General features: G+C 37.9%; 1 protein-coding gene across 1 annotated transcript in view; it reads left to right on the top strand.

The window, feature by feature from the left end:
- The window catches only part of LOC124792201 (ionotropic receptor 25a), a 436,300-nt gene that overhangs the window by 178,814 nt on the left and 230,275 nt on the right, over window positions 1–27,211 (top strand). The window contains exon 10 of the mRNA XM_047257921.1: window positions 2,186–2,380. Within this exon, the coding sequence (XP_047113877.1) occupies window positions 2,186–2,380 (195 nt within the window). The remainder of the gene's footprint in view (window positions 1–2,185; window positions 2,381–27,211) is intronic.

A 27,211-nucleotide genomic window follows, 5' to 3' on the forward strand; every position in this document is an offset into this window, starting at 1 on the left:
AGAATTGAAATTATTAACTGGGCAGTGACATTAAATAGAGGCTTTCATGAATACAGGACAAGAACTAGAGGCAATTGCTTTGTTTGTACAAAAATGCTTAAAATTATGGATAAAGTGCCTATAAATATAGGGACCTTATTTTATAACTGATTGACACTAAGCATAAAGAGCATAGAAGTACTGACCAACTTCAAAAGAAAGCTGAAGGAGTGTCTCACCTCTGGACATTTGTATAAATTGAATACATTTTTGTAGGCAAATTCACAGTACAAATCTAATTTAAAATTGGGGAAGGAAATAACCACTTCCTTGACATGTGCTCTGTAAGCTAATTAACTGCTATTGCATTTATGTTTTTGTATTTTATGAATAATTCTCCAGACTTTTTTATCTGTATGAGAATTAATTTTGATTTTGCTATGTTTTCCTATGTTTTCTGTACCATGCATATGTGTAAACCAATATCCAGAGCAGTATAGAAAGGAAGTCCCAGAGGAACACTGACAGTGTAGAAGGAGAGAATGTATAGTCTATGTGAAAAACTGTACTTCTGGTACTGTATATTTCGTGCAAGTTCACTTAAAAATATGTTCAGTTAAAATGAATTTTATATGCTTGCTAATGTCTGCAAGGTTCATTTAAAAGAGTTGATTTTTCTGGATTTTTCTGGATTTTTGGTAGACTTGTTAATAATTTACATTTTTGCAAGGCTGTGTAGGCCCCAAACATGACACATCTGATACACAGCCTGGATACCACGTCTTCATGCAGACTACCTAAATGTGCAGTTTATCAATCCAAGAAGCAGTTACTTTATCGTAAAGAAACTGATAATGTAAAAATTAATAGTTGTTTACAAATGCAAATGGAAAAACAGTGATAATCTCATCCATCAGATGAAAATTTTGAGCTCGTGTGTGTCATGTTCAAACTGTTACAAAATTGACAGTGTAAGCTATAGTTAATGTAGCCTTTGCATCCTGATGGCAATAGTGCTTATAGAGGTAAAGAAAGGAAAAAATAATTTTACTGTAAGTGTTTTGCTGATTAATCAACATTTAATCTTTCTGGCAACATTAAGTGCCATAATCTTAGAAAGTCCTCTGATAGCTACCAGATATGGAAGACATTCTGTAAAGGTGCCATTTATGGAGCTTTCTGTTTCATGGAAAATCTGTAACACGGTACCTACCTAGAGATGCTAGAAAACGAGATCCTACCCACCTTCAAAAATATTTGAATGATTTAATTTCCTGGCACTTTGAAACTTTTGAGTGGGGTTACCTGAACAACACTATTTTATGTTGTTGGATCGGAATAGGTGGGTAATAAAACTACGTTCATTGTCAGAGCCTTCCTGGTTCACCAAGCTTATACCACCCAATATTTATCTGTTTGGGTAAATGAAGGACAGTCTGTTTATTACATCTATGCTTCCCATTATTCAAGATCTGTAACATCAAATTGTTGATCCTGTGATCTCAGGCTTGCTGATCTATGTTTGACAAGAAACAAACTAGTATTATGCTTCACCAAATGGGTACACTTCACACTATTCACTGTCCAGCAGCAATTGAACTGTGTTCCTATGTTTTGTGGCCTCTGTTTGGCAACCTGTTTTCGAATAGCTTTATATACACTCGATTTATTGTTTCATTTATTATCATTCTCTGCTATAGCTTTGAAACACAAATTCTGTTTTTTGTACTGTAGCTGTAGTACAAAGTTTCCAAGGATTCCATCTTCTATGTTGCTGTCATTTAGAAGGTATTTCTAGCATTAGTTGCTCATGCTGAATATAGCATAACAATGTACAGTGCCTACAGCATCATATCTTGTAACATACTGATACATTAATTAAAAATGTTAAGTGAGGTTATAATTCAAACTTTAAATTTTATAAAAACAATTGCATAAGAAATAACACTGCTGTTGCATAAGAACATGCTACAATCAATGCTATAATTTATAGGTTAATGACTGAAAATGTTACTCATAATGAACTTTGATATTTGAGTTTAATAATTCCAATCTTTGTCCTGCTGATATGAAGTTTTTGTTGTGTAAAGTTAGATGAGTACCTTTACAAATGTAGGTGAACTGAAACTGGAATTATATGAGCATTAATTTTTCTTTCTCTGTAGTGTTTAGCATATTATATTTGAAATCTTGTTATTATTGACAGCAACAACCATTTGTTATAAAATATCAGGATGAAAATGGAAGTACAAAGTTTAAAGGTTATTGCATTGACTTGATCAATGCGATCCGCAATATCACTAATTTTGAGATTGAAATTTATGAAGTGGCAGATGGTAAATTTGGAAACATGGATGAAGAAGGTAGATGGAATGGAATGATCAAAGATCTCATAGACAAGGTATGAACAGCAAAAGTTGTACTTCTTCTGTTACTGCTAATGTTTCTACTTTTATATTACATCTGTGCTTCATCATTCTGTGTAGATCAAACAATGGGAAATCCAAGATGGAATAATGACAGTATTATGAAAGGATAGAATGCTACTCTTGATGTAGCTGAGATGACAAGTCGCAGATAGGCACAACATAAAGACTGTTAAATAAGTAAGCTTTCAGCCAAAAAGGCCTTCATTAGAATTAGACACACACACTCAAGCAAACACAACTCAAACACACATGAGCACGCTCGCTGGCTGCCAAGGCTAGCTTTCTTGTTTGGCAGTCATTTTGTTGTACCTATCTGTGCCTCAGTCATCATCTCTGTGATGTGGTGAGTAGAAATCTGTCCTATTCATAATATTGTTTAGATGATCAACACATGTTTCTAGTTAACACTTTTTTTGGCCTGTACAGTAATTCCAAAATGAGAGAAGCAGAATTAAACAGTAGAGAGTCCAGGTTGGAATATAAGCAATTATGAAAAGGATACATTGTTATTCTCCATAAAGATGAAACGCTGAGTTGCAGACATGCACAACAAAAAGACTGTTACACGCTAAGATTTTGGCCAAAGCCTTCTTCAGAAAAGAAAGGAAATCACACCCCATTCACACAAGTGTACACTTCTCATTCACACGTGACCACTATCTCCAGCAGCTCTAGCTGGACAGCAGCTGTTGTGCTGAATGAAGGCAGCAGTCAGGAGAGGGGCACAGAAGGGGGGAAGATAACAGAGTGTGGCTATGGGGAGAGGAGAGTGCTGCCTGGCAGTGTGTGCAGGGACTAGAAAGCAACAGGACAAGGCTGCCAGGGACAGCATCAAGAGGCTGTGGGGGAGAGAGGATGGAGTAGGAAACAAGAGAAGCAGAGAGGGTAATGGACTGGGACTGGGAGTAGCATAGGGATGGAGTAGGATGTTGATGAGGTTGAGTGAATGATATATCACTTTAAGGGGATGGGGTAGGACCTTGGGTGCATAGCCCCTTATTTCAGAGCATGACATAGATGATCAAAGCCCTGAGGAAGGATTTAGTTCACTTGTTCCAGTCTGGTTTGGTATTTGGTGATGAAATTGGTGCTCATTTGTAGCAGGTTCATGGAGGTGGTGAGATGATTAGGGGTGTGTGGGAGTGTGGCACAGGAAATCTATTTATGGACTAAGTCATGGGATAGTGCTTGTTTGGAAAGACCTTTGTGAGACACTCAGTATACTCAGCAGGGGAGTCCTCGTCACTGCAGATACACCTTTCTCAGGTGGCCAGACTGAACGAGAGGGACTAAAAAATCCCTTCGATAAGCCTGGCCACCTGAGGAGGGCATATCTGCTTCACAACCTGGACCACCTGAATCCTCCCCTCCATCACCAGCTTTACCAAACTGCATAGATAAGAGTTATCCTTACAATCTATTCTCACTCCTCAACCAATGATAACCTACTCTCCCTACACCCCATACCCAACAGTTTCCATCCCCTTGTCCTACAACCTCGTCCCAATCCACATCCCCTCACCCCCATTGTTTTCACTCTCTGTCAAAGCACCCACCAGTCTCTTGCCCTCTCTGCTCTTCTTGTTTTCCACTCCATCCTACATCACACACAGCCTCCTGAAGCTGCTCCTGGCAGCCTTATTCTGCAGCCTTCTAGTCCATGCATGCTGTGCAAGGCAGTGCTCTTCTCTTGCCCCCATCTGTACTCTGCTATCGCTCCCCAAACGCTGTCACACTCCTGATTGCTGATGTAGTTCACTGCAGCAGTTGAAGTCTGGTTAGAGTGGCTAGAGGTATCAGTCATTGTGAATGGGGCATGCCTGCTTGGGTGCATGTATATGTGTTTCCCTTTCTTTTCTGAAAAAGGCTTTGGCCAAAAGCTTAGTGTGTAACAGTCTTTTTGTTGTGCCTGTCTGCAATTCAGAACGTATAATTAACATATATGAGATTCATTCTTGTTGGCAGAATGTAAAAGAAATGACAAAAAGTCCAGCTCACAAATGCTCAAAAAGACACCAAACGTTACACAAAAACCTACTCAGAAAATTACAAGAACAAGTTTTATTTACAAATATTCTGCAACCCACTAGATATGACTCCTACAAAAACCATTAACATAAAAGTAGACTAATAATAGCTTGCACACAGGTGGCCCCCATAGTCCATAAAGAAATTAAACAGGGAGCAGCTTTAATATATGGTACAATAAGAAGAAAGTAGACTTCAATTTATAGTGATTTGGAGAGTCTGTCTAAAGAGACTGAAATTGTTTGTGTAATGAACCATTGAATACCAAATTTTATTCTGCCTTATTCAAAATGCTAATATTTAGTCAAATCCTGACATCATATATGTTTGACATAATATTTCAAGTCACACAACATTGGACAGCTTTAATTCTCTAGGCTACACAGAATCTGATTTTTGTGTGTAAATATATTGGGAACAAATCTTCTACTGATTTGTTATGGATACAGTTGACCACATGTTCAGTAATCCACACCATACTGTTAAGCCTGTTACTGGTCATGATACTGATATTTTAGGTGATTCCTGTAAATGCTAGATTTTCTGTCTCTGAGTTAGTGTTATGTCTATGGATTACCATTCTAACCTCCTGTGTCATTCACTTTGTCTGGTTCAGCAATTAAGTGTCAGAATATTTTCTGCCAAGCTTGTTTCTTGGTTTGAAATTGTTGACTGAAGTTTTTGCATCTGCATTCACTGTCAGCACCATTCAAAGTTATAACATCAGGAATGCAGTTCCTCTATGAAGGGATGTCTTTTGGAGTCCATTTCACTCTTTATAACTTTCAATTGTTTTTTTTAAATTCATCTTCTATTTAATTTTGTGGAAAATAAAGCACAGCTGTTGATAACTAATGCAACATGTGTAAGACTTCATAAATTTTTGGAGGTATTGAAACAAAAGTCACAACAACTGATGTTTTGGACAGGAGAGAGTAGTTTTCCACTTGGTAATTATGCTTAAGAACCTTTTTTATGTGCTAAAAATTACAAGACTCTATGGTTCTTTTTAAAATGTAACAACAGATTTTTTCCCTATTGTGACAGATTTTTGTAACATTTAAGATGAATCATACACCTGCAGTTTTACTTTTTTGTCTTTCATATTTAATTATTGTAGGTCAAAATGTTTCCACCTCAAGGTTTAAAAAGTATCATGTCACAATACATCCTTATCCAAAAGCTTTCGAGTGCCATTACAGTGGTGTAGGGGATGTTTTTAAATTGAATAAACTAATAATAATATTGCTCATAATATACTACATGATGCCAGACCTCATAATTGGATGTTGCTCCACTTTCCTGACATTTCAGTTTTGGATTTCCTTCTATAGTGTTGGGACAGACTAGTAATAAATATGTGCATGTACTCATAAGCGAGAACAGAGAACTATATTTTGTCTTCTGAGATAGCTTTCCATGTCTGAGGAAAAAAGAATAAAATATTTGAAAAACTCCCACTAAAGAGACTGACTCATCAATTCTTCAGTAGTCTAGAATTTTGTGCGTCCAACCAGATAGATAGGCTAAGACCAAACATCAAAGGAAAAAATGTGATTCTCTTGTGTACTAATAGACTATCACTTAAAAATAAACATACAGAAATGGAATATTGATTTGAAGAATTAATTAATAATGTTTTGATTGCAAACGAATAATGGCTCACTTACTGCAAACCTGTATTAAATGTACCTTATCAATACTAGTCAGCAACATGTTACTATAGCACAAGTCTGAAGTATGATGGTGTTTCAGTCTTTGCCAAAGAAACAAATAATTTAGTATATGAAATGATAGATGTATGTTCTTGTTGTGTGGAAGTAGTTTCTGATGTTACAGTGATACTGAAACCAAGTCAGGAAGTAATTGCTGAATCAGTGTACCACTCCTGTAGTAATAACTTTATTTGCAGAGTATTTTGAAAAATTGATAATAAAGCTGTTAAGTAACAAAATTGGTGGAGTGCTGATATTTGGTAACAGTAACATAGACATTATATATAGTAATAAAAATGTGGAGCACCCTTTACACACATTAAGATCAATAAACTAGTATCGCCTAAATGAAAAATCTACCAGGTTCAAAGCAAGATGGATAATATAATGTGCAGCTTCTGACTATATGAAACTAAATTTGGTACTGTAAACTTTGGAATTTCAGATCACATAGGACTGTGGCCCAGGCAATCTCTTCAGCTGAACAAGGAAGGGTAATCAGATCAATCAATGAACATATATAAATTGATTCAGTTGAAAAACAAGTTAAATCACATAAATTTAGTTACATTTCTCACTAATGATATGTCTGCCAATGGATCAACACCAATTTTTGGAATTATTAGTAGAAAACTTGTTGACCCAGATATTGCAAAAAGATCACAAAAAGCTGAACCAATGTAATAAACCTCAAGAACTGAGGAACAGGTACACCCCACACCTGAGCAAGCTTATGGAATAAATAATGGTGCACTATGGCAGAATGCATCAGAGACAATCTGACAAGAAAGCTTATGCAGCAGTTAGATTGGCGTACATGCCAGAAATTAGAGCAGCCAAGAGGAAAGCAAATGACAATTATACACCCCCACTAAAAAAGAAAACAGGTGTAAAGCAAGATGAAAAGTTATTATAACAGAAATAGGCTCTGAAAATAAGCACAACAACATTCTAATCCAACTAAACACCTCAAATGCACACTTTACCAGTTCTGGCTCAAATAAAAATCTCTGTGAAGATTTAAAAAAAGCCTAAGCTCTGCTCCTAGCTCTAGTCAGTAAACCACCTGATAGCTTATGCTAGTCTCGTGTATCTTACAAACAAGTTGGTGAAGGAGTTTCCAAACTTAGCAACACAAAAACAGAAGATTTCTATGTACTCTAAAATTATGTAATAAAAAATATTAATAAATTATAATGTAACTGGATGGATAAAAAATCTTCTCACCAAGTGGGACCAGGAGAAAATGCACATAAAAGTTAGGGAAATGTGCAATTTTTTAGGGACAGAGGTTCCTTCTTCTGGCAGAAGGATTGTAGTAGAAGGAATAGGAGTAAAGGAAAAGGACTCTTGAGGTTTAGGAAATTGGTAGAACTGCAGAAAGGTCATTAAGAACCCTGGATCAGAGCAGACTTACTGAATGGAATGAGAAGCAAGCCTTTCCTTCTCATGCTATATGGTGAGTGTCCTCTGACTCAAGATACTGGGTGACTTCTCTGTAAGCCTCCCAATTTCCTAAACCACACCAGGCCTTTTCCTTCATCGCTCTTCCTTCCTCTACAACCCTTCTGCTAGAAGAACCCACTGGCTTTAAAAATTTGCACATTTCCTTCACTTTTATATGAGTTTTCTCCTGCCACTGCTTGGTGAGTAGATTTATTATGAACCTAATTGCATTGTATTGTCAAAATTGATTATTTTCACTCAAATATAAAGAAAGGGATTGTACTGCCATTTTCACTCAAATATAAAGAAAGGGACTGTACTGCCACTAACCAATATCATCAGTCAAATGCTACACGAAGGAATCTTTCCCAATTAAGTAAAAATTTCTATTGTAACATCTACCCATAAGAAAGTCCCCTAATAACTATCAACCCATCTCACTCTTTTCAACAATATTAAAAATAATACAATATTGTATGCAGAAACAGATGAACCAGCATTTTGAGCAAAATAACCCATGTTCAATATGGTTACAGATCTCATCTTTCCAACATCAAACCAGTTGAGACCATTATCACAAAAATATGAGTCTTTTGAGCTTAACCAAATAATCTTTGCAGCTCTTCTGGCTTTGAGAAGAGCTTTTGATACTGTGTGTGGTAGTACACCTATCAAAAATCTTCATAACTACGGAGCTGGGGAGCATGTTCTTCACCTTATTGAGTTATATCCAAGCAACAGAGAACAGTTAGTAACAAAAACAATGAAAGATCAGATGGCTTACCTATTACAAAAGGCATCTGTTATCACTTGGAACTTGTTTGTTTCCTGTATTTTAATGATTTTAACGATTTATGCTCATTGTTGCCATGTGAGGCTGTAATGTACACAGGTGATACAACTCTAATTTCACAAGTGGCTGATCTAGAGGAGCTGTGACACAGCTTAAACATAGCAATGCTAGATGTCCTAACTGGTTCCAGTAAAATTTACAAATTAATGATAGTAAACATGAAGACAAAGTTTTCAGTTCAACTATCACTGATGAAGATTTCAAAATAATTAAACAATTGGGTTTCTGCATAGAACAGAAACTCAGCTGGGTGAGTCATGCAGAAAAATTATGCTCTAAATTGTTTGGAATGATTTATCTGTTTTATATTATGAGGAATGATGTAAACAAAACTCTATTAGTGTATGCATATTTTGCATTTTCCCACTTCCCCTTACATACGTTATTCTTCTATGGGATAACTACCCAAAAATTGTTTTCAAGTGGCCAAAAAGAGGGTGTCAGTTGTATAGCAGCACTTACTCAAAGAGAATCACATAAAGATCATTTCAAATAGCAAATATTATAATGGCCTCCCCAGTGTTAAACAGAATTTAAATAATTTTAGCCATATGATGTTAATACATGAACACATCACAAGTACTAGACAATCAATTGATTTATCCCACAGTAAGCTGACTAAGGTTCCTGACAGCCACAAATATGTTAGCCTCAGTTTTTTCAACAGACTTCCGAAAACTGTCCATTTTGTCTTCTGTAGAATATTTAAATTTGTTTAAGAAGACTTGTTTTAAAAAAGGAAAGTATTCAGTATAAAAAGTATGAGGAATCAAATTTAAGTAAAATGAAGCTCTCACAAATTACTGTCACACCAAGTTTAACACTAGAAAATGTAGAAAATACAAATGATATCAAATGGTCTCTTAATAGGTTCCTGGATATATAATACTGAGATTGTATTTAAAATTTTAACATTGATTGAAATATCCTGAAATGTTACATACTCTTTCCCTTAAATTTATAAGTAAATATTTACACCAGTAACATGTAAAATGTTAGATAGCAGAATATAAATAAATACAAATTGAAAGAAACAGACATGGACTGTATCATGTTTGACAGCTCAAAGAGTGGTGCACATAAACTGAAATGATTATTGCGTGCTAACAAAATACCAAACCCTTGCAGTTAAAAGCTTGTGATGTTATTAAAATTCCTGGCAGCACAACAGTAGGAATAAACAGAGAATAAATAGTAATTCTGGGCAGCTTAATTAATTTAGTGATCTTTGTCTCTGCTTAAAATAATATAAATAAGTTAAACAAAGCAAGCAGGTTGATATAAGTAATTATAGCCCATTATAAGTGTTTGATTGTGTTATGACTAAGCTTATATGTCAGCTGGCTCAAGTACAAGATTAAGCTCTACAGTATAAAGAGAAATGGTAGTAAATTTCATTGAATGAAGCATTAATGGGTAGACTGAAAATGAGTATAGAACCAAATGTTGTGTTAATGTGAAGCATCCTGACATTTGGGTCTTCTTCTGGCCAGTTTCTAGCATGCTGCCAGCCATAGAAGGATTGCAGCAAGTGGAAAACCTTTTCTTCAAATATTATGATGTTATGTTCTTTGTTTTTGAAATTTCCATACCTGTTTATTTTGATGACTTCTTGAATGGAAGACTGTGGTGTATTTATTTATTGAATCAGTGACTCTAAAATGCACTATGACAAAAAATTTTATACCATTTCTTAATTCCTAACATATTTATTGAAATTTTTTGCTTATTATTTTAGCAAAAGCTAATATTAAACAATATTTTATTATACTATACACTTTGTAAATTCAATATTAATTGGTTTTATTTTACTACATACTCCTTCAATGTATAGAAACAGTACTTGACCAAGCAGTCCTTCATAGTCGATTTGAAATTCTTTCTGTCCATTATTATTGTTGTGGATTTAGGTAGTTATCCAGTTTGATGCCAAGATGGGGTATGACACTCTGTAATAGTGCTGTATGTTCTGTTGTATTTTTATGCCATCGATTTGTGCTGCATGTTAGCTATATACAGATTCATTATGGGTGATGGATGGACTGTTACTTTTAATTTTTTTATAATAATTAAATTTTCTAGTATTTTCTTAAACAATGGCCTGCATAATGACCTTTGGTGTATCCTTTCAATAAGTCCAGTAATATTTTTCAGTAATTTAAATGATTTCAAACTTGCTCCACAATTTCCCCAAAATACTATGACATATTTAAATACTGAGTGATCATAAACAAATTATGTAGTCTTGAGCTTTGCACATTATGTACAATTTCTTAATATTTATTATGAAACATACTTTGCTCCATTTTCTCCATATACAGTCTACATATTTATCTCAGTTCATTTTCTATTGTGTCCATGTACTTATAAATTTTGTGCTCTCTGTTTTTCCAAATGTTTGTCCATTTATTTAAATATTAGTATTAGCTAGTGTCCTATCATGAGTGGTGAATATATTCATTGGTAAAAATTTTTTCCCATTTAGAATCTAAATGTGTGCTCTACTATATCCTGTGAAATGGTTACACTTAGTTACCTTGTGTTTCATTTTCAAATATGAACTTTACTTGTGAGAATTATGCAATTATATTGCATTGTTACTTGTGTGAATTGTACTGAATTATATATACATTACCATCACTATTTCTGAGCCCAGCCTCACAAGTTTATGGTGGGGGTCAGTATTATAAAGACTGATGTAAAGATGTTTGTTGATTTTTTAAACTGCGTAGTTGTTTGAAAAATAGCTGGGTTAGAGAATACACTAAGCAGATTCAGAAGAATGTAAGCTGCAGTAGATACTGGGAGATGAAGCACAGGATAGAGTAGCATGGAGAGCTGCATCAAACCAGTCTCAGGACTGAAGACCACAACAACAGAGTTTAGTATTCTGAATGGACTGTATTCTCAGACAGTTAGGAATTCAGAAAAGTGTATATATCTGAATTATGCATCAGTCTTGGGAATAACCTACATATGAGTATGGTTTCCATCTTGAAAAATATTTTACATTATGATCTGTCATGCAAAATGTTAATTAGTGGTTTATTTTTTAATTGGTGAAGTATGTTATCTGCTCCACAAAAATTGGAGTAATAAAGGTGTAGAATCTAAGAAGAACACAGACAAAACCTGCCTTAGAAAATATGATGGTATGGAAAATTTTTGTATCAGTAAGTTTGTAAGTGAATTAGTTTCAGGCAGTGTAAAGTATGTATTAAAGAATTGTCCTGCCAGCATTTTTATGGAGTATATTAATTTATTCAAATTTGTTGATTAGGTCACAAGATTTTGCTTGTGATGAACAGTAGTACTTCAGTTAATTGTATTTTTTACTAAAAGAGTTCTCATGAAAAGTATTCTCACTAATGGAATCAGCTCATTAAAAATAAGAATGTGGATAATAAATTTGAGTGTAAGTCATTGGTTAATGGCTTTCAATATTCATGAACATGTTACATATATATTGTGCAGATGACTGTGTGAAAAGTGAACAGTAAGTGGAAAGAAACATATCCAATATTAAAATGAGTGTAATCATAGCAGTTGAGTGGTTCTAGCTTGCTGCGTTAGACCTTCCCGACATTGAGTTATACAGACAGATATTGAAAAAATATCTGATTGGATAATTCAGTGACAGTAAAATTATGATTAAACTTTCCCTGGTCATAATAAAATACAACAGTAAACCATAAACTTTCAAAAATTGAAACACATTAAAGTACATGAAATTATAAACATTATTTTATACTTCAACGATTCTGAACAGAAACTTTCTGCTTTACCACTCACAGTTTACTTTTCCGTTAATTCACAAAGTTTTACAAGTAAACATGCTTACATGATCCATTTGGTGAGTCAATTTCCAAGCCCTCCTAATAGTGTTCATAGATATATTTGTGCTCATAAACTACAGACATGAAAATAATAAACAAAACATTCTACATTATCAAAAACAGTAGAACTTATCATCTAATGTGCAGAATAATAATTCACACTTTGTTATGCATTTCCTATACACAAAAAATTCACATAATTATTATTCAATGTGGCAAGGAGGGTGGAAACTGGTTTTTATACTCTAACGGTCTGCTCTGAGTAAGACCACTTAACTTTCTGAAATGGGAAATATACACAATTGAAAGTCTCAAAATCTGACTTTATAGTTGCAACATTTAAAATGAATCTCTGTTAACTCTTGTTATAAAATTGCATTACACTTCTTAAACTTCCAGATTGATTATATGAGTGTACTTGCTATAATATATTATTACTTGGAATCACTTGTAGCACGAACATAAACAGTAAATTTTTAAAACCATAGATGAGTAACATATGTCACAGAAATGTTTCATTCAACTTTTTCTTGAAAGTGCCATAGGTTACATAGATAGTGCCAGCTTTCAGTGTAACTCGCATAACAGTTTTACCATAGCAAATTGGTATTTACTTGTACATACTTTAGATTTCATAATTTATTTCTGTTTGTTATGAATCAAATCATATACTTACCAACTTTGTTATTCAGAGGAGCACATTCACAAAACTACACTAAGTCAAATCAAAATCCCTAACCATTGTCCTATTTTGTGCTCATATCTGTCATATTAGCCATTACTGCTTCCCTATTCCATAGTCATATTATTCTATCATATTCAATTAATTCACATATTATGTCACTTCTTAATTACTTCATTACCTCCTTAAATCACAGATTCGTGCCTTGCTTTTCATATATAAAGAAAATGACTCTAAAGAATTAGACTCCACAGCAACAAATCACAACACTACTGACAAACTTCATTATCTATTATATTAATTAATGAAGTACTGTAAATCGTTATCAAATTTAAGCATCTACAATATAATTTTCCTCCAGCTTTTATCATCCCCTAATTCAAAAACAAACCAAGATACTTTTTATCAAAATGCAGCTGAAATACCATATTAATGTAGGCTTCCATCCTCGTACATTATTTTACTAGTACTCATGACCACATAAAGTTAATGATTGACACAAAGAAAATTTCTGCCTTGAAATAACACATATTTAAGTATCCTCTAATTGAGCACAGTAGAAGATAATTTTCATTATCTGACAAACTATTGATAGCATTGTTATAAAAGCAAATGATTCCAGAAAATAAGAATGAAATCATACAGCTCAAGGAGGCATTACTTCCACAATGTTTTCAAAAAAGAGCAATGACCTCCTACCTACTTACTTTATTCATTGTCCTAAATTGTTCCAGTTCTATTAACAAACTGGATATTTCCCAGATTCAGAAAATTTTCAATGTTAGATGGATGAAATTTCACACATTTAACATACAGACTCTACATTTACATCATATACATCTACTCCCTGTAAACCACTGTGAAGTGAATGACAGAGGGTAAGAGCCAGAGGTTGTACAGAGTTTCAGAGACAGCATAAGGGAACAATTGACAGGAATGGGTGAAAGAAATACAGTAGAGGAAGAATGGGTAGCTTTGAGGGATGAAGTAGTGAAGGCAGCAGAGGATCTAGTAGGTAAAAAGACGAGGGCTAGTAGAAATCCTTGGGTAACAGAAGAAATATTGAATTTAATTGATGAAAGGAGAAAATATAAAAGTGCAGTAAATGAAGCAGGCAAAAAGGAATACAAACGTCTCAATAATGAGATCGACAGGAAGTGCAAATTGGCTAAGCAGGGATGGCTAGAGCACAAATGTAAGGATGTAGAGGCTTATCTCACTAGAGCTAAGATAGATACTGCCTACAGGAAAATTAAAGAGACCTTTGGAGATAAGAGAACCACTTGTATGAGCATCAAGAGCTCAGATGGAAACCCAGTTCTAAGCAAAGAAGGGAAAGCAGAAAGGTGGAAGGAGTATATAGAGGGTCTATACAAGGGCGATGTACTTGAGGACAATATTATGGAAATGGAAGAGGATGTAGATGAAGATGAAATGGGAGATATGATACTGCGTGAAGAGTTTGACAGAGCACTGAAAGACCTGAGTCGAAACAAGGCCCCCGGAGTAGACAACATTCCATTGGAACTACTGACGGCCTTGGGAGAGCCAGTCCTGACTAAACTCTACCATCTGGTGAGCAAGATGTATGAAACAGGCGAAATACCCTCAGACTTCAAGAAGCATATAATAATTCCAATCCCAAAGAAAGCAGGTGTTGACAGATGTGAAAATTACCGAACAATCAGTTTAATAAGCCACAGCTGCAAAATACTAACATGAATTCTTTACAGACGAATGGAAAAACTAGTAGAAGCCGACCTTGGGGAAGATCAGTTTGGATTCCGTAGAAATACTGGAACATGTGAGGCAATACTGACCTTACGACTTACCTTAGAAGAAAGATTAAGGAAAGGCAAACTTATGTTTCCAGCATTTGTAGACTTAGAGAAAGCTTTTGACAATGTTGACTGGAATACTCTCTTTCAAATTCTAAAGGTGGCAGGGGTAAAATACAGGGAGCGAAAGGCTATTAACGATTTGTACAGAAACCAGATGGCAGTTATAAGAGACGAGGGACATGAAAGGGAAGCAGTAATTAGGAAGGGAGTAAGACAGGGTTGTAGCCTCTCCCCAATGTTATTCAATCTGTATATTGAGCAAACAGTAAAGGAAACAAAACAAAAATTCAGAGTAGGTATTAAAATCCATGGAGAAGAAATAAAAACTTTGGGGTTCGCTGATGACATGGAATGGACAGTGTCTTGAAAGGAGGATATAAGATTAACATCAACAAAAGCAAAACGAGGATAATGGAATGTAGTCGAATTAAGTCAGGTGATGCTGAGAGAATTAGATTAGGAAATGAGACACTTAAAGTAGTAAAGGAGTTTTGCTATTTGGGGAGCAAAATAACTGATGATGGTCAAAGTAGAGAGGATATAAAATGTAGACTGGCAATGGCAAGGAAAGCGTTTCTGAAGAAGAGAAATTTTTTAACATCGAGTATAGATTTAAGCGTCAAGAAGTCGTTTCTGAGAGTATTTGTATGGAGTGTAGCCTTGTATGGAAGTGAAACATGGACAATAAATAGTTTGGACAAGAAGAAAATAGAAGCTTTTGAAATGTGGTGCTACAGAAGAATGCTGAAGATTAGATGGGTAGATCACATAACTAATGAGGAAGTATTAAATAGGATTGGGGAGAAGAGAAGTTTGTGGCACAACTTGACCAGAAGAAAGGATTGGTTGGTAGGACATGTTCTGAGGCATCAAGGGATCACCAATTTAGTATTGGAGGGCAGCGTGGAGGGTAAAAATCGTAGAGGGAGACCAAGAGATGAATACACTAAGCAGATTCAGAAGGATGTAGGTTGCAGTAGGTACTGGGAGATGAAGCAGCTTGCACAGGATAGAGTAGCATGGAGAGCTGCATCAAACCAGTCTCAGGACTGAAGACCACAACAACAACAACGTCCCATTCTACCAGTTTCAATCATGTATGGAGCACAGGAAGAATGATTGTTTGAGTGCCTCTGTGCATGTGGTAATTATTCTAATCTTATCCTCACAATCCCTGTGTGAGTGATATTTAAGTGGTTGTAGTATATGCCTAGAGTCCTCATTTATAGATAGTTCTAGAAACTTTGTTAGTGGACTTTCTTGGGGTAGTTTATGTCCATCTTCAAGAGTATTCCAGTTCAGTTCCTTCAGAATCTCTGAGACACTGTGCCATCGATCAAACAAGCCTGTGGCTATCCATACTGTCCACTGTATATGTTCAACATCTCCTGTCAGTCCTGTTTTGTATGGATCCCACTCATTTGAACAATATCTTTGAACCAGTCACATGAGTGATCTTTAAGTCATGTCCTTTGTAGACTGATTGCACTTCCCTGGTATTCTTATGTGTGGTTACAAGTTGCTTATTATTTTCAAGCTAAATATGTTATTAGATTTAGGGGAAACAAGGACACAGGCATTGTCACAAGTAATTTTGATTACTTTGAATAGACTGTGATACATATGCAAAAATTGTCATATGTCCTCATTTACACTAATGGATTTTTTCCTTTGTTTTCATCAACAGTAAATCCCCTATTCTGAAACTAGTTGACTTATTTTCATCATGTCTCGTTTTTCATTCTAATGCCATTTTCTTCGACATTTCTTCAGCTAGCCTCTACATATTTTCCATGCTGGGCTATTTCATTTAAATCTGTAAATTCTGTTTCTGCTTTGATAACATTAGTAGGTCTGTCTCAAACCATTAACTCGCAAGGGCCAAACTCTGTAGATTCTTTCCACAAACTGGTTTTCTTACTGCAGTATCCTTGTAATCTTACCCGCCCTCCTTTGTAGTCGCTACTGTCTGATATGATAAAGTCTTTTCATACGATTCAAGAGGAGTAAGATTTACAATAAACTTTTTACTTATCTCTTCTTGCACAGTTGGCTCTAGTTCTTCGTGTCTAGGGGTCTGGTTCTTGTAGCTGAATTTTTCCCATTTTAGGTTCTCATGGTCCAAATGATCTAAATAAATTTGAAGAATGTGTGTCCAGAATTTTTGTTTTTTCAGTGACATTTTTGCTATATCATACTGTCTTTTGAATTTTCACATTAACAAAGCTGAAATTACATTGCTCATCCAAAATACAAAGTTATGTCTGATCACATTAGAGGCATTCCCACTACTACCTCACTCTGCGGTAATAACAATATTCCAAAGGGTTTACAATTTGTCTTGACAAATGAATTTCTAGTAGTTTATATTATCATTTTATAAATGAATCCAGAAGTAAACACAATAAACAGTACAAGATAGTGTAATTAATGATAGAAATTTTAAATGTGCCAAATATTTTCTACTTTCAAATTTTTCTAAAGAAGATAATTTTATCTATACTTTCAGAGCTATTACGTATCAGTTGTAACAACAAAAATAAAGTAATTCCTTTTCATAGATTTTAGCTTGAAATAAAACACATCATGTACAAAATCATGCGAATTTTTTTAGAAGAACAGGTGAGACAACACTGATTTGTCCAGAGTTCGAAAAATATTTGTGATATTGAATACTTCTGTTAAGGAAAAGCACTGCTAGAGAAGGACGTCACTTTACATCCTGCAGAACACATTGTTCTTCTTTGTGACCTCCTTACTCGTGTTTCCTTGTGAAAAATAAGTGGAAATTTTTATGTCATTACTTTTGTGCATCCCCATACATTGCATAAATATTTCAGATGTAACTCGAGGTCCACTGTCTGATAAAAGTAACTTTGATATCCCACACTATAAAAATTAAAAGTTTCTAATTTTCCTGCTGTAGTTTTTGTGTTTACAAGAGTTCTGCATGTTTTGAAAACATATCAAAAACTACAGAAATATGCTTATGTTCCCCTGTGAATGTTGCCAATGGGCCCTGCAGATCTACATCTACATCTTCGTGGATATTCTGCAAACCACACTTAAGTGTCTGGAAGAGGTTTCATCAAACCACCTTCACAATAATTCTCCATTATTCCACTCTCAAACAGTGCACTGGAAAAACAAACATCTGTATCTTTCCATGCAAGCTCTGATTTCCCTTATACTTTTATTATGATCTTTTTGCCTATGTAGGTTGGCTTCAACAAAATATTTTGGCATTTCCAGGAGAAAGTTGGTGATTAAAATTCTGTGAAAGGGTTCTGCCACAGTGAAAAATGCCTTTGTTTTAATGGTGTCTCTCCCAAATCCTGCACCACGTCCGTGACACTCTCTCCACTATTTCACAATAATACATAACATGCTGCTCTTCATTGAACTTTCTCAATGTACTCCATTAATACTATCTGGTAAGGATCCCAGACAGTGCAGCAATACTCCAAAAGAGGACAGACAAGTGTAGTGTAGGCATTCTCTTTAGTAGATCTGCTACATTTTCTAAGTGTTCTGCCAATAAAATGCAGTGTTTTGTTTGCCTTCCCCACAACATTTTCCTTGTGTTCCATGTGTTAAATTGTTCATAATTGTAATTTCAAGGTGTTTAGTTGAATTTATGGTCTTTAGACTAATCTTATTTATCATGAAATTGGAGTTTAACAAACTCCTTTTAGTACTTGTGTGGATGACCTCACACTTTTCATTATTTAGGGTCAACTGCCAATTTTCGCACCATCCAGATATCTTTTCTAAATCGTTTTGCAATTTGTTTTGATCTTCTAATGAGTTTACTAGATGATAAATGACAGCATCATCTGTAAACAACCTAAGATGGCTGCTCAGTTTGTCTCCTAAATCATTTATATAGATAAGGAACAGCAGTGGGCCTATAACACTACCTTGGGGAACGCCAGGAATCACTTCTGTTTTACTCAATGACTTTCTTTCGGTTTCTGCAAACTCTAACCTCTCTGACAGGGAATCATGAATCCAGTCACATTACTTAGACAATATTCCATAAGCACGCAATTTCACTACAAGCTGCTTGTGCAGTGAAGTGTCAAAATCCTTCTGGAAATCTAGAAATATGGAATTAATTTGAAAACCCTTGTCAATAACACTCAATACGTCAGGTATGTTTCACAAGAATGATGTTTTCTATATACATATTGACTTGGTATCAATAGACCATTCTCTTCGAGGTAATTCATAATGTTCACAACAATTGTTCCAAAATCCTGCTGCATATTGACATGAATGATATGGGCCTCAAATTTAGTGGATTACTCCTACTACCTTTCTTGAATATTGGTGTGGCCTATGCAACCTTCCACTCTTTGGGTGTGGATCTTTCATTGAGTGAGCAGTTGTGTATGAGTATTGAGAATGAAGCTATTGCATCAGCATGCTCTGAAAGCAACCTAGTTGGTATACAGTCTGGACCAGAATACTTTCTTTTATCAAGAGATTTAAGTTGCTTAACAACTCTGAGGATATCTACTTCTAAGCTACTCACGTTGGCAGCTGTTCTGAATTCAAATTCTAGAATATTTACTTCATCTTCTTTTGTGAAGTAATGTCAAAATGCTGTTTTTAGTAACTCTGCTTTTGCAGCACTGTCGTCAATAGTATTTCCATTGCTATAACACAGAGAAGGCATTACCTGTGTCTTGCCAGTAGCATATTTTATATATCACTTTGGATTTTCTGCCAGGTTTCGATATATAGTTTAGTTGTGGAAACTGTTATAAGTGTCTCAAATTGGCGTCCATGCAAAATTATGAGGTTCTGTAAAGAGTCGCCAATCTTGGAGATTCTGCATTTGTTTGAATTTGGCATGCTTTTTTCAGTGTTTCTGCAACAGTGTTCTGACCCATTTTGTGTACAAATGGGCAGCAGCTTCATCATTTGTTAATTTATTTGTTATTAATGTCTCAATTGCTTTCAATACTGTTGTTGTTGTGGTCTTCAGTTCTGAGACTGGTTTGATGCAGCTCTCCATTCTACTCTATCCTGTGCAAGCTTCTTCATCTCCCAGTAACTACTGCAACCTACATCTTTCTGAATCTACTTAGTGTATTCATCTCTTGGTCAACCTCTATGATTTTTACCCTCCACACTCCCCCCCCCCCCCCCCCCAATACTAAATTGGTGATCCCTTGATGCCTCAGAACATGTCCTACCAACCGATCCCTTCTTCTAGTCAAGTTATGCCACCAACTCCTCTTATCTCCAATTCTATTCAATACCTCCTCATTAGTTATGTGATCTACCCATCTAATCTTCAACATTCTTCTGTAGCACCACATTTCAAAAGGTTCTATACTCTTCTTGTCCAAACTATTTATCGTCCATGTTTCACTTCCATACATGGCTACACTCCATACAAATACTTTCAGAAACGACTTCTTGACACTTAAATCTATACTTGATGTTAACAAATTTCTCTTCTTCAGAAACGCTTTTCTTGCCATTGCCAGTCTACATTTTATGTCCTCCCTACTTTGACCATCATCAGTTATTTTGCTCCCCAAATAGCAAAACTCCTTTACTACTTTAAGTGTCTCATTTCCTAATCTAATTCCCTCAGCATCACCTGACTTAATTTGACTACATTCCATTATCCTTGTTTTGCTTTTGTTGATGTTCATCTTACATCCTCCTTTCAAGACACTATCCATTCTGTTCAACTGCTTGTCCAAGTCCTTTGCTGTCTCTCACAGAATTACATTGTCATCGGTGAACCTCAAAGTTTTTATTTCTTCTCCATGGATTTTAATACCTACTCCGAATTTTTCTTTTGTTTCCTTCACTGCTTGCTCAATATACAGATTGAATAACATCGGGGAGAGGCTACAACCCTGTCTCACTCCCTTCCCAACCACTGCTTCCCTTTCGTGTCCCTCGACTCTTATAACTGCCATCTGGATTCTGTACTAATTGTAAATAGCCTTTTGCTCCCTGTATTTTACCCCTGTCACCTTCAGAATTTGAAAGAGAGTATTCCAGTCCACATTGTCAAAAGCTTTCTCTATGTCTACAAATGCTAGAAGTGTAGGTTTGCCTTTCCTTAATCTCTCTTCAAAGATAAGTCGTTGGGTCAGTATTGCCTCACATGTTCCAATATTTCTACAGAATCCGAACTGGTCTTCCCCAAGGTTGGCTTCTACTAGTTTTTCCATTCGTCTGTAAAGAATTCATGTTAGTATTTTGCAGTCATGACTTATTAAACTGATAGTTCAGTAGTTTTCGCATTTGTCAACACCTGTAATTTCATTTCATTTCATTCCATTTGCATGAATGGACACAGGCAGACAGTGTTTGTTGGTAATGAGGATCACCCTGTGGCTAAACATGCCTTGGTGCACGGCCAGCACATCTTGGCACAGTGTTATACCGTCCGGGTTATCTGGATACTTCCCACTAACACCAACCTATCAGAACTCCAGAGATGGGAACTTGCCCTTCAATACATTCTCTCTTCCCGTTACCCACCAAGCCTCAACCTCTGCTAATTTCAAGTTGCCGCCCCTCGTACATCACCTGTCATTCATCAACATCTTTGCCTCTGTACTTCCGCCTCGAATGACATCTCTGCCCAACCTCTTTGTATTTATATATGTCTGCCTGTGTCTGTATGTGTGCAGATGGATATGTGTGTGTGTGTGAGTGTATACCTATCCTTTTTTCCCTCTAAGGTAAGTCTTTCCACTCCCGGGATTGGAGTGACTCCTTACCCTCTCCCTTAAAACCCACATCCTTTCGTCTTTCCCTCTCCTTCTCTCTTTCCTGATGAAGCAACCTTGGTTTGTGAAAGCATGAAATTTGTGTGTGTGTTTGTGTGTTTTTTATTGTGTCTATCTACCAGCGCATTCCTGCTTGGTAACTCACAGCATCAAAGATGATGTAACTTATCAAACAAAAGCTTTGGTATGTTGATAGACACACAAACAAACACAAACACACACACAAAATTCAACCTTTCGCAACCCATGGTTGCTTCATCAGGAAAGAGGGAAGGAGAGGGAAACACTATAGGATGTGGGTTTTAAGAGAGAGGGTAAGGAGTCATTCCAATCCCGGGAGCGGAAAGACTTACCTTAAGGAGAAAAAAGGACAGGTATACACTCTCACACACACACACACACACACACACACACACACACACACACACACATATCCATCCGCACATATAAAGACACAAGCAGACATATGTACAGGCAAAGAGTTTGGACAGAGCTGTCAGTTGAGGTGGAAGTACAGAGGCAAAGATGTTGTTGAATGACAGGTGAGGAATGAATGGCGGCAACTTGAAATTAGTGGAGATTGAGGCCTGGTGGGTAATGGGAAGAGAGGATATATTGAAAGGCAAGTTCCCATCTCCGGAGTTCTGACAGGTTGGTGTTAATGGGAAGTATCCAGATTACCTGGATGGTGTAACACTGTGCCAAGACGTGCTGGCCGTGCACCAAGGCATGTTTAGCCACAGGGTGATCCTCATTACTAACAAACACTATCTGCCTGTGTCCATTCATGTGAATGGGCAGTTTGTTGTTGGTCATTCCCACATAGAAAGCTTCACAGTGTAGGCAGGTCAGTTGGTAAATCACGTGGGTGCTTTCACATGTGGCTCTGCCTTTGATCATGTATACCTTCCGGGTTACAGGACTGGAGTAGGTGGTGGTGGGAGGGTGCATGGGACAGGTTTTACACTGGGGGTGGTTACAAGGGTAGGAGCCAGAGAATAGGGAAGGTGGTTTGGGGATTTCATAGGGATAAACCAAGAGGTTATGAAGGTTAGGTGCATGGCGGAAAGACACTCTTGGTGGAGTGGGGAGGATTTCATCAAGGATGGGTCTCATTTCAGGACAGGATTTGAGGAAGTCGTATCCCTGCTGGAGAGCCACATTCAGAGTCTGATCCAGTCCTGGAAAGTATCGTGTAACAAGTGGGGGACTTTTGTGGTTCTTCTGTGGGAGGTTCTGGGTTTGAGGGGATGAGGAAGTGGCTCCGGTTATTTGCTTCTGTACCAGGTCGGGAGGGTAGTTGCGGGATGCGAAAGCTCTTTTCAGGTTGTTGGTGTAATGGTTCAGGGATTCCGGACTGGAGCAGATTCGTTTGCCACGAAGACCTAGGCTATAGGTAAGGGACCGTTTTATATGGAATGGGTGGCAGCTGTCATAATTGAGGTACTGTTACTTGTTGGTGGGTTTGATGTGGACAGATGTGTGAAGCTGGCCATTGGACAGATGGAGGTCAACGTCAAGGAAAGTGGCATGGGATTTGGAGTAGGACCAGGTGAATCTGATAGAACCAAAGGAGTTGATGTTGGAGAGTAAATTCTGGAGTTCTTCTTCACTGTGAGTCCAGATCATGAAGATGTCATCAATAAATCTGTACCAAACTTTGGGTTGGCAGGCCTGGGTAACCAAGAAGGCTTCCTCTAAGTGACCCATAAATAGGTTGTCGTACGAGGGGGCCATCCTGGTACCCATGGTTGTTCCCTTTAATTGTTGGTATGTCCGGCCTTCGAAAGTGAACAAGTTCTGCGTCAGGATGAAGCTGGCTAAGGTAATGAGGAAAGAGGTTTTAGGTAGGGTGGCAGGTGATTGGCATAAAAGGAAGTGCTCTATCGCAGCGAGGCCCTGGACATGTGGAATATTTGTGTATAAGGAAGTGGCATCAATGGTTACAAGGATGGTTTCTGGGGGTAACAGATTGGGTAAGGATTCCAGGCTTTCGAGAAAGTGGTTGGTGTCTTTGATGAAGGATGGGAGACTGCATGTAATGGGTTGAAGGTGTTGATCTACGTAGGCAGAGATACGTTCTGTGGGGGCTTGGTAACCAGCTACAATGGGGCCTAAGATTCTGAGGATTCCTTGAAGCTCTGCCTGGACATCGGGAATGGGGTTACCTTGGCAAACTTTGTATGTGGTGTTGTCTGAAAGCTGACACAGTCCCTCAGCCACATACTCCCGACGATCAAGTACCACAGACGTGGAACCCTTGTCCCCCGGAAGAAGGGTAAGTCTTTCCGCTCCCGGGATTGGAATGACTCCTTACCCTCTCCCTTAAAACCCACTTCCTTTCGTCTTTCCCTCTCCTTCCCTCTTTCCTGATGAGGCAACAGTTTGTTGTGAAAGCTTGAATTTTGTGTGTATGTATGTGTCTGTTTGTGTTTCTATCGACCTGCCAGCGCTTTCGTATGGTAAGTCACATCATCTTTGTTTTTTTATATATATATATATATATATATATATATATATATATATATATATATATATATATATATATATATAAAATAGAGGGAAACATTCCACGTGGGAAAAATATATGTAAAAACATAGATGATGTAACTTACCAAACGAAAGCGTTGGTATGTTGATAGACACACAAATAAACACAAACACACACACAAAATTCAAGCTTTTGCAACCCACGGTTGCTTCATCAGGAAAGAGGGAAGGAGAGGGAAAGACGAAAGGTTGTGGGTTTTAAGTGAGAGGGTAAGGAGTCATTCCAATCCCGGGAGTGGAAAGACTTACCTTAGGGGGGGAAAATGACAGGCATACACTCGCACACACACACACACACACACACACACACACACACACACATATCCATCTGCACATATACAGACACAAACAGACATTTGTAAAGGCAAAGAGTTTGGGTAGAGATGTCAGTCGAGGCGGAAGTACAGAGGCAAAGATGTTGTTGAATGACAGGTGAGGTATGAGCGGTGGCAACTTGAAATTAGCAGAGGTTGATGCCTTGTGGGTAACGGAAAGAGAGTATATACAGAAGGGCAAGTTCCCATCTCCAGAGTTCTGATGGGTTGGTGTTATATAAACAAAGATGATGTGACTTACCAAATGAAAGTGCTGGCAGGTCGACAGACACACAAACAAACACAAACATACACACAAAATTCAAGCTTTCACAACAAACTGTTGCCTCATCAGGAAAGAGGGAAGGAGAGGGAAAGACGAAAGGATGTGGGTTTTAAGGGAGAGGGTAAGGAGTCATTCCAATCCCAGGAGCGGAAAGACTTACCTTAGGGGGAAAGAAGGACGGGTATACACTCGCACACACACACACATATCCATCCACACATATACAAACACAAGCAGACATATTTAAAGACAAAGAGTTTGGGCAGAGATGTCGGTCGAGGCAGAAGTGCATAGGCAAAGATGTTGCTGAATGACAGGTGAGGTATGAGTGGCGGCAACTTGAAATTAGCAGAGATTGAGGCCTGGTGGATAACGGGAAGAGAGGATGTATTGAAGAGCAAGTTCCCATCTCCGGAGTTCGGATAGGTTGGTGTTAGTGGGAAGTATCCCGATAACCCGGACGGTGTAACACTGTGCCAAGATGTGCTGGCCGTGCACCAAGGCATGTTTAGCCACAGGGTGATCCTCATTACCAACAAACACTGTCTGCCTGTGTCCATTCATGCGAATGGACAGTTTGTTGCTGGTCATTCCCACATAGAATGCGTCACAGTGTAGGCAGGTCAGTTGGTAAATCACGTGGGTGCTTTCGCACGTGGCTCTGCCTTTGATCGTGTACACCTTCCGGGTTACAGGACTGGAGTAGGTGGTGGTGGGAGGGTGCATGGGACAGGTTTTACATCGGGGGTGGTTACAAGGGTAAGAGCCAGAGGGTAGGGAAGGTGGTTTGGGGATTTCATAGGGATGAACTAAGAGGTTACGAAGGTTAGGTGGACGGCGGAAAGACACTCTTGGTGGAGTGGGGAGGATTTCATGAAGGATGGATCTCATTTCAGGGCAGGATTTGAGGAAGTCGTATCCCTGCTGGACAGCCACATTCAGAATCTGATCCAGTCCCGGAAAGTATCCTGTCACAAGTGGGGCACTTTGTGGTTCTTGTGTGGGAGGTTCTGGGTTTGAGGGGATGAGGAAGTGGCTCTGGTTATTTGCTTCTGTACCAGGTCGGGAGGGAAGTTGCGGGATGCGAAAGCTGTTGTCAGGTTGTTGGTGTAATGCTTCAGGGATTCCGGACTGGAGCAGATTCGTTTGCCACGAAGACCTAGGCTGTAGGGAAGGGACCGTTTGATGTGGAATGGGTGGCAGCTGTCGTAATGGAGGTACTGTTGCTTGTTGGTGGGTTTGATGTGGACAGACGTGTGAAGCTGGCCATTGGACATGTGTAGGTCAACATCAAGGAAAGTGGCATGGGATTTGGAGTAGGACCAGGTGAATCTGATGGAACCAAAGGAGTTGAGGTTGGAGAGGAAATTCTGGAGTTCTTCTTCACTGTGAGTCCAGATCATGAAGATGTCATCAATAAATCTGTACCAAACTTTGGGTTGGCAGGCCTGGGTAACCAAGAAGGCTACCTCTAAGCGACCCATGAATAGGTTGGCGTAAAGGGGGGCCATCCTGGTACCCATGGCTGTTCCCTTTAATTGTTGGTATGTCTGGCCTTCAAAAGTGAAGAAGTTGTGGGCCAGGATGATGAGGAAAGAGGTTTTAGGTAGGGTGGCAGGTGATCGGCATGAAAGGAAATGCTCCATCGCAGCGAGGTCCTGTATGTGTGGAATGTTTGTGTATAAGGAAGTGGCATCAATGGTTACAAGGATGGTTTCCGGGGGTAAGGATTCCAGGCGTTCGAGAAAGTGGTTGGTGTCTTTGATGAAGGATGGGAGACTGCATGTAATGGGTTCAACGTGTTGATCTACATAGGCAGAGATATGTTCTGCGGGGGCTTGGTAACCAGCTACAATGGGGCGGCTGGGATGATTGGGTTTGTGGATTTTAGGAAGAAGGTAGAAGGTAGGGGTGTGGGGTGTCGGTGGGGTCAGGAGGTTGATGGAGTCAGGTGAAAGGTTTTGCAGGGGGCCTAAGATTCTGAGGATTCCTTGAAGCTCCGCCTGGACATCAGGAATGGGATATATATATATATATATATATATATATATATATATATATATATATATATATATATATATATATATATATCCCATAATGCCCTTGGCCTCATTCTTTGATAGCCACTGTTCTTCACCCACCTTTCCCCTTGCCTGTTCCCATTCAAACACTATACTGCTTTCTATTCCATAAATGCACCCACCATCTTTTTACTTACCTCCTTTTCCATTCCATTCCATCCCCCACCTACATCCACTGTGTCTAAACTTTACCATGCCCCACCCCTACCCTGCTATCCCTCCCCCTCCCCACCTGAGCCTCCCACCGCTCAGATTGCTTCTCCCCTTGATGCACATTTGCTCGCAGCCTGGCCTCAGCAGCCAGAGACAGTGGTCATGTGTGTATGAGTTATCTTTGCATGAATATGTGTGTGTTGCCTACCCCAGAGGAAAGTCTTTTGGCTGATAGCTTACTTGTTTATCAA

This window comes from Schistocerca piceifrons, chromosome 1, assembly GCF_021461385.2.
Source record: "Schistocerca piceifrons isolate TAMUIC-IGC-003096 chromosome 1, iqSchPice1.1, whole genome shotgun sequence".
Classification (NCBI taxonomy): domain Eukaryota; kingdom Metazoa; phylum Arthropoda; class Insecta; order Orthoptera; family Acrididae; genus Schistocerca; species Schistocerca piceifrons.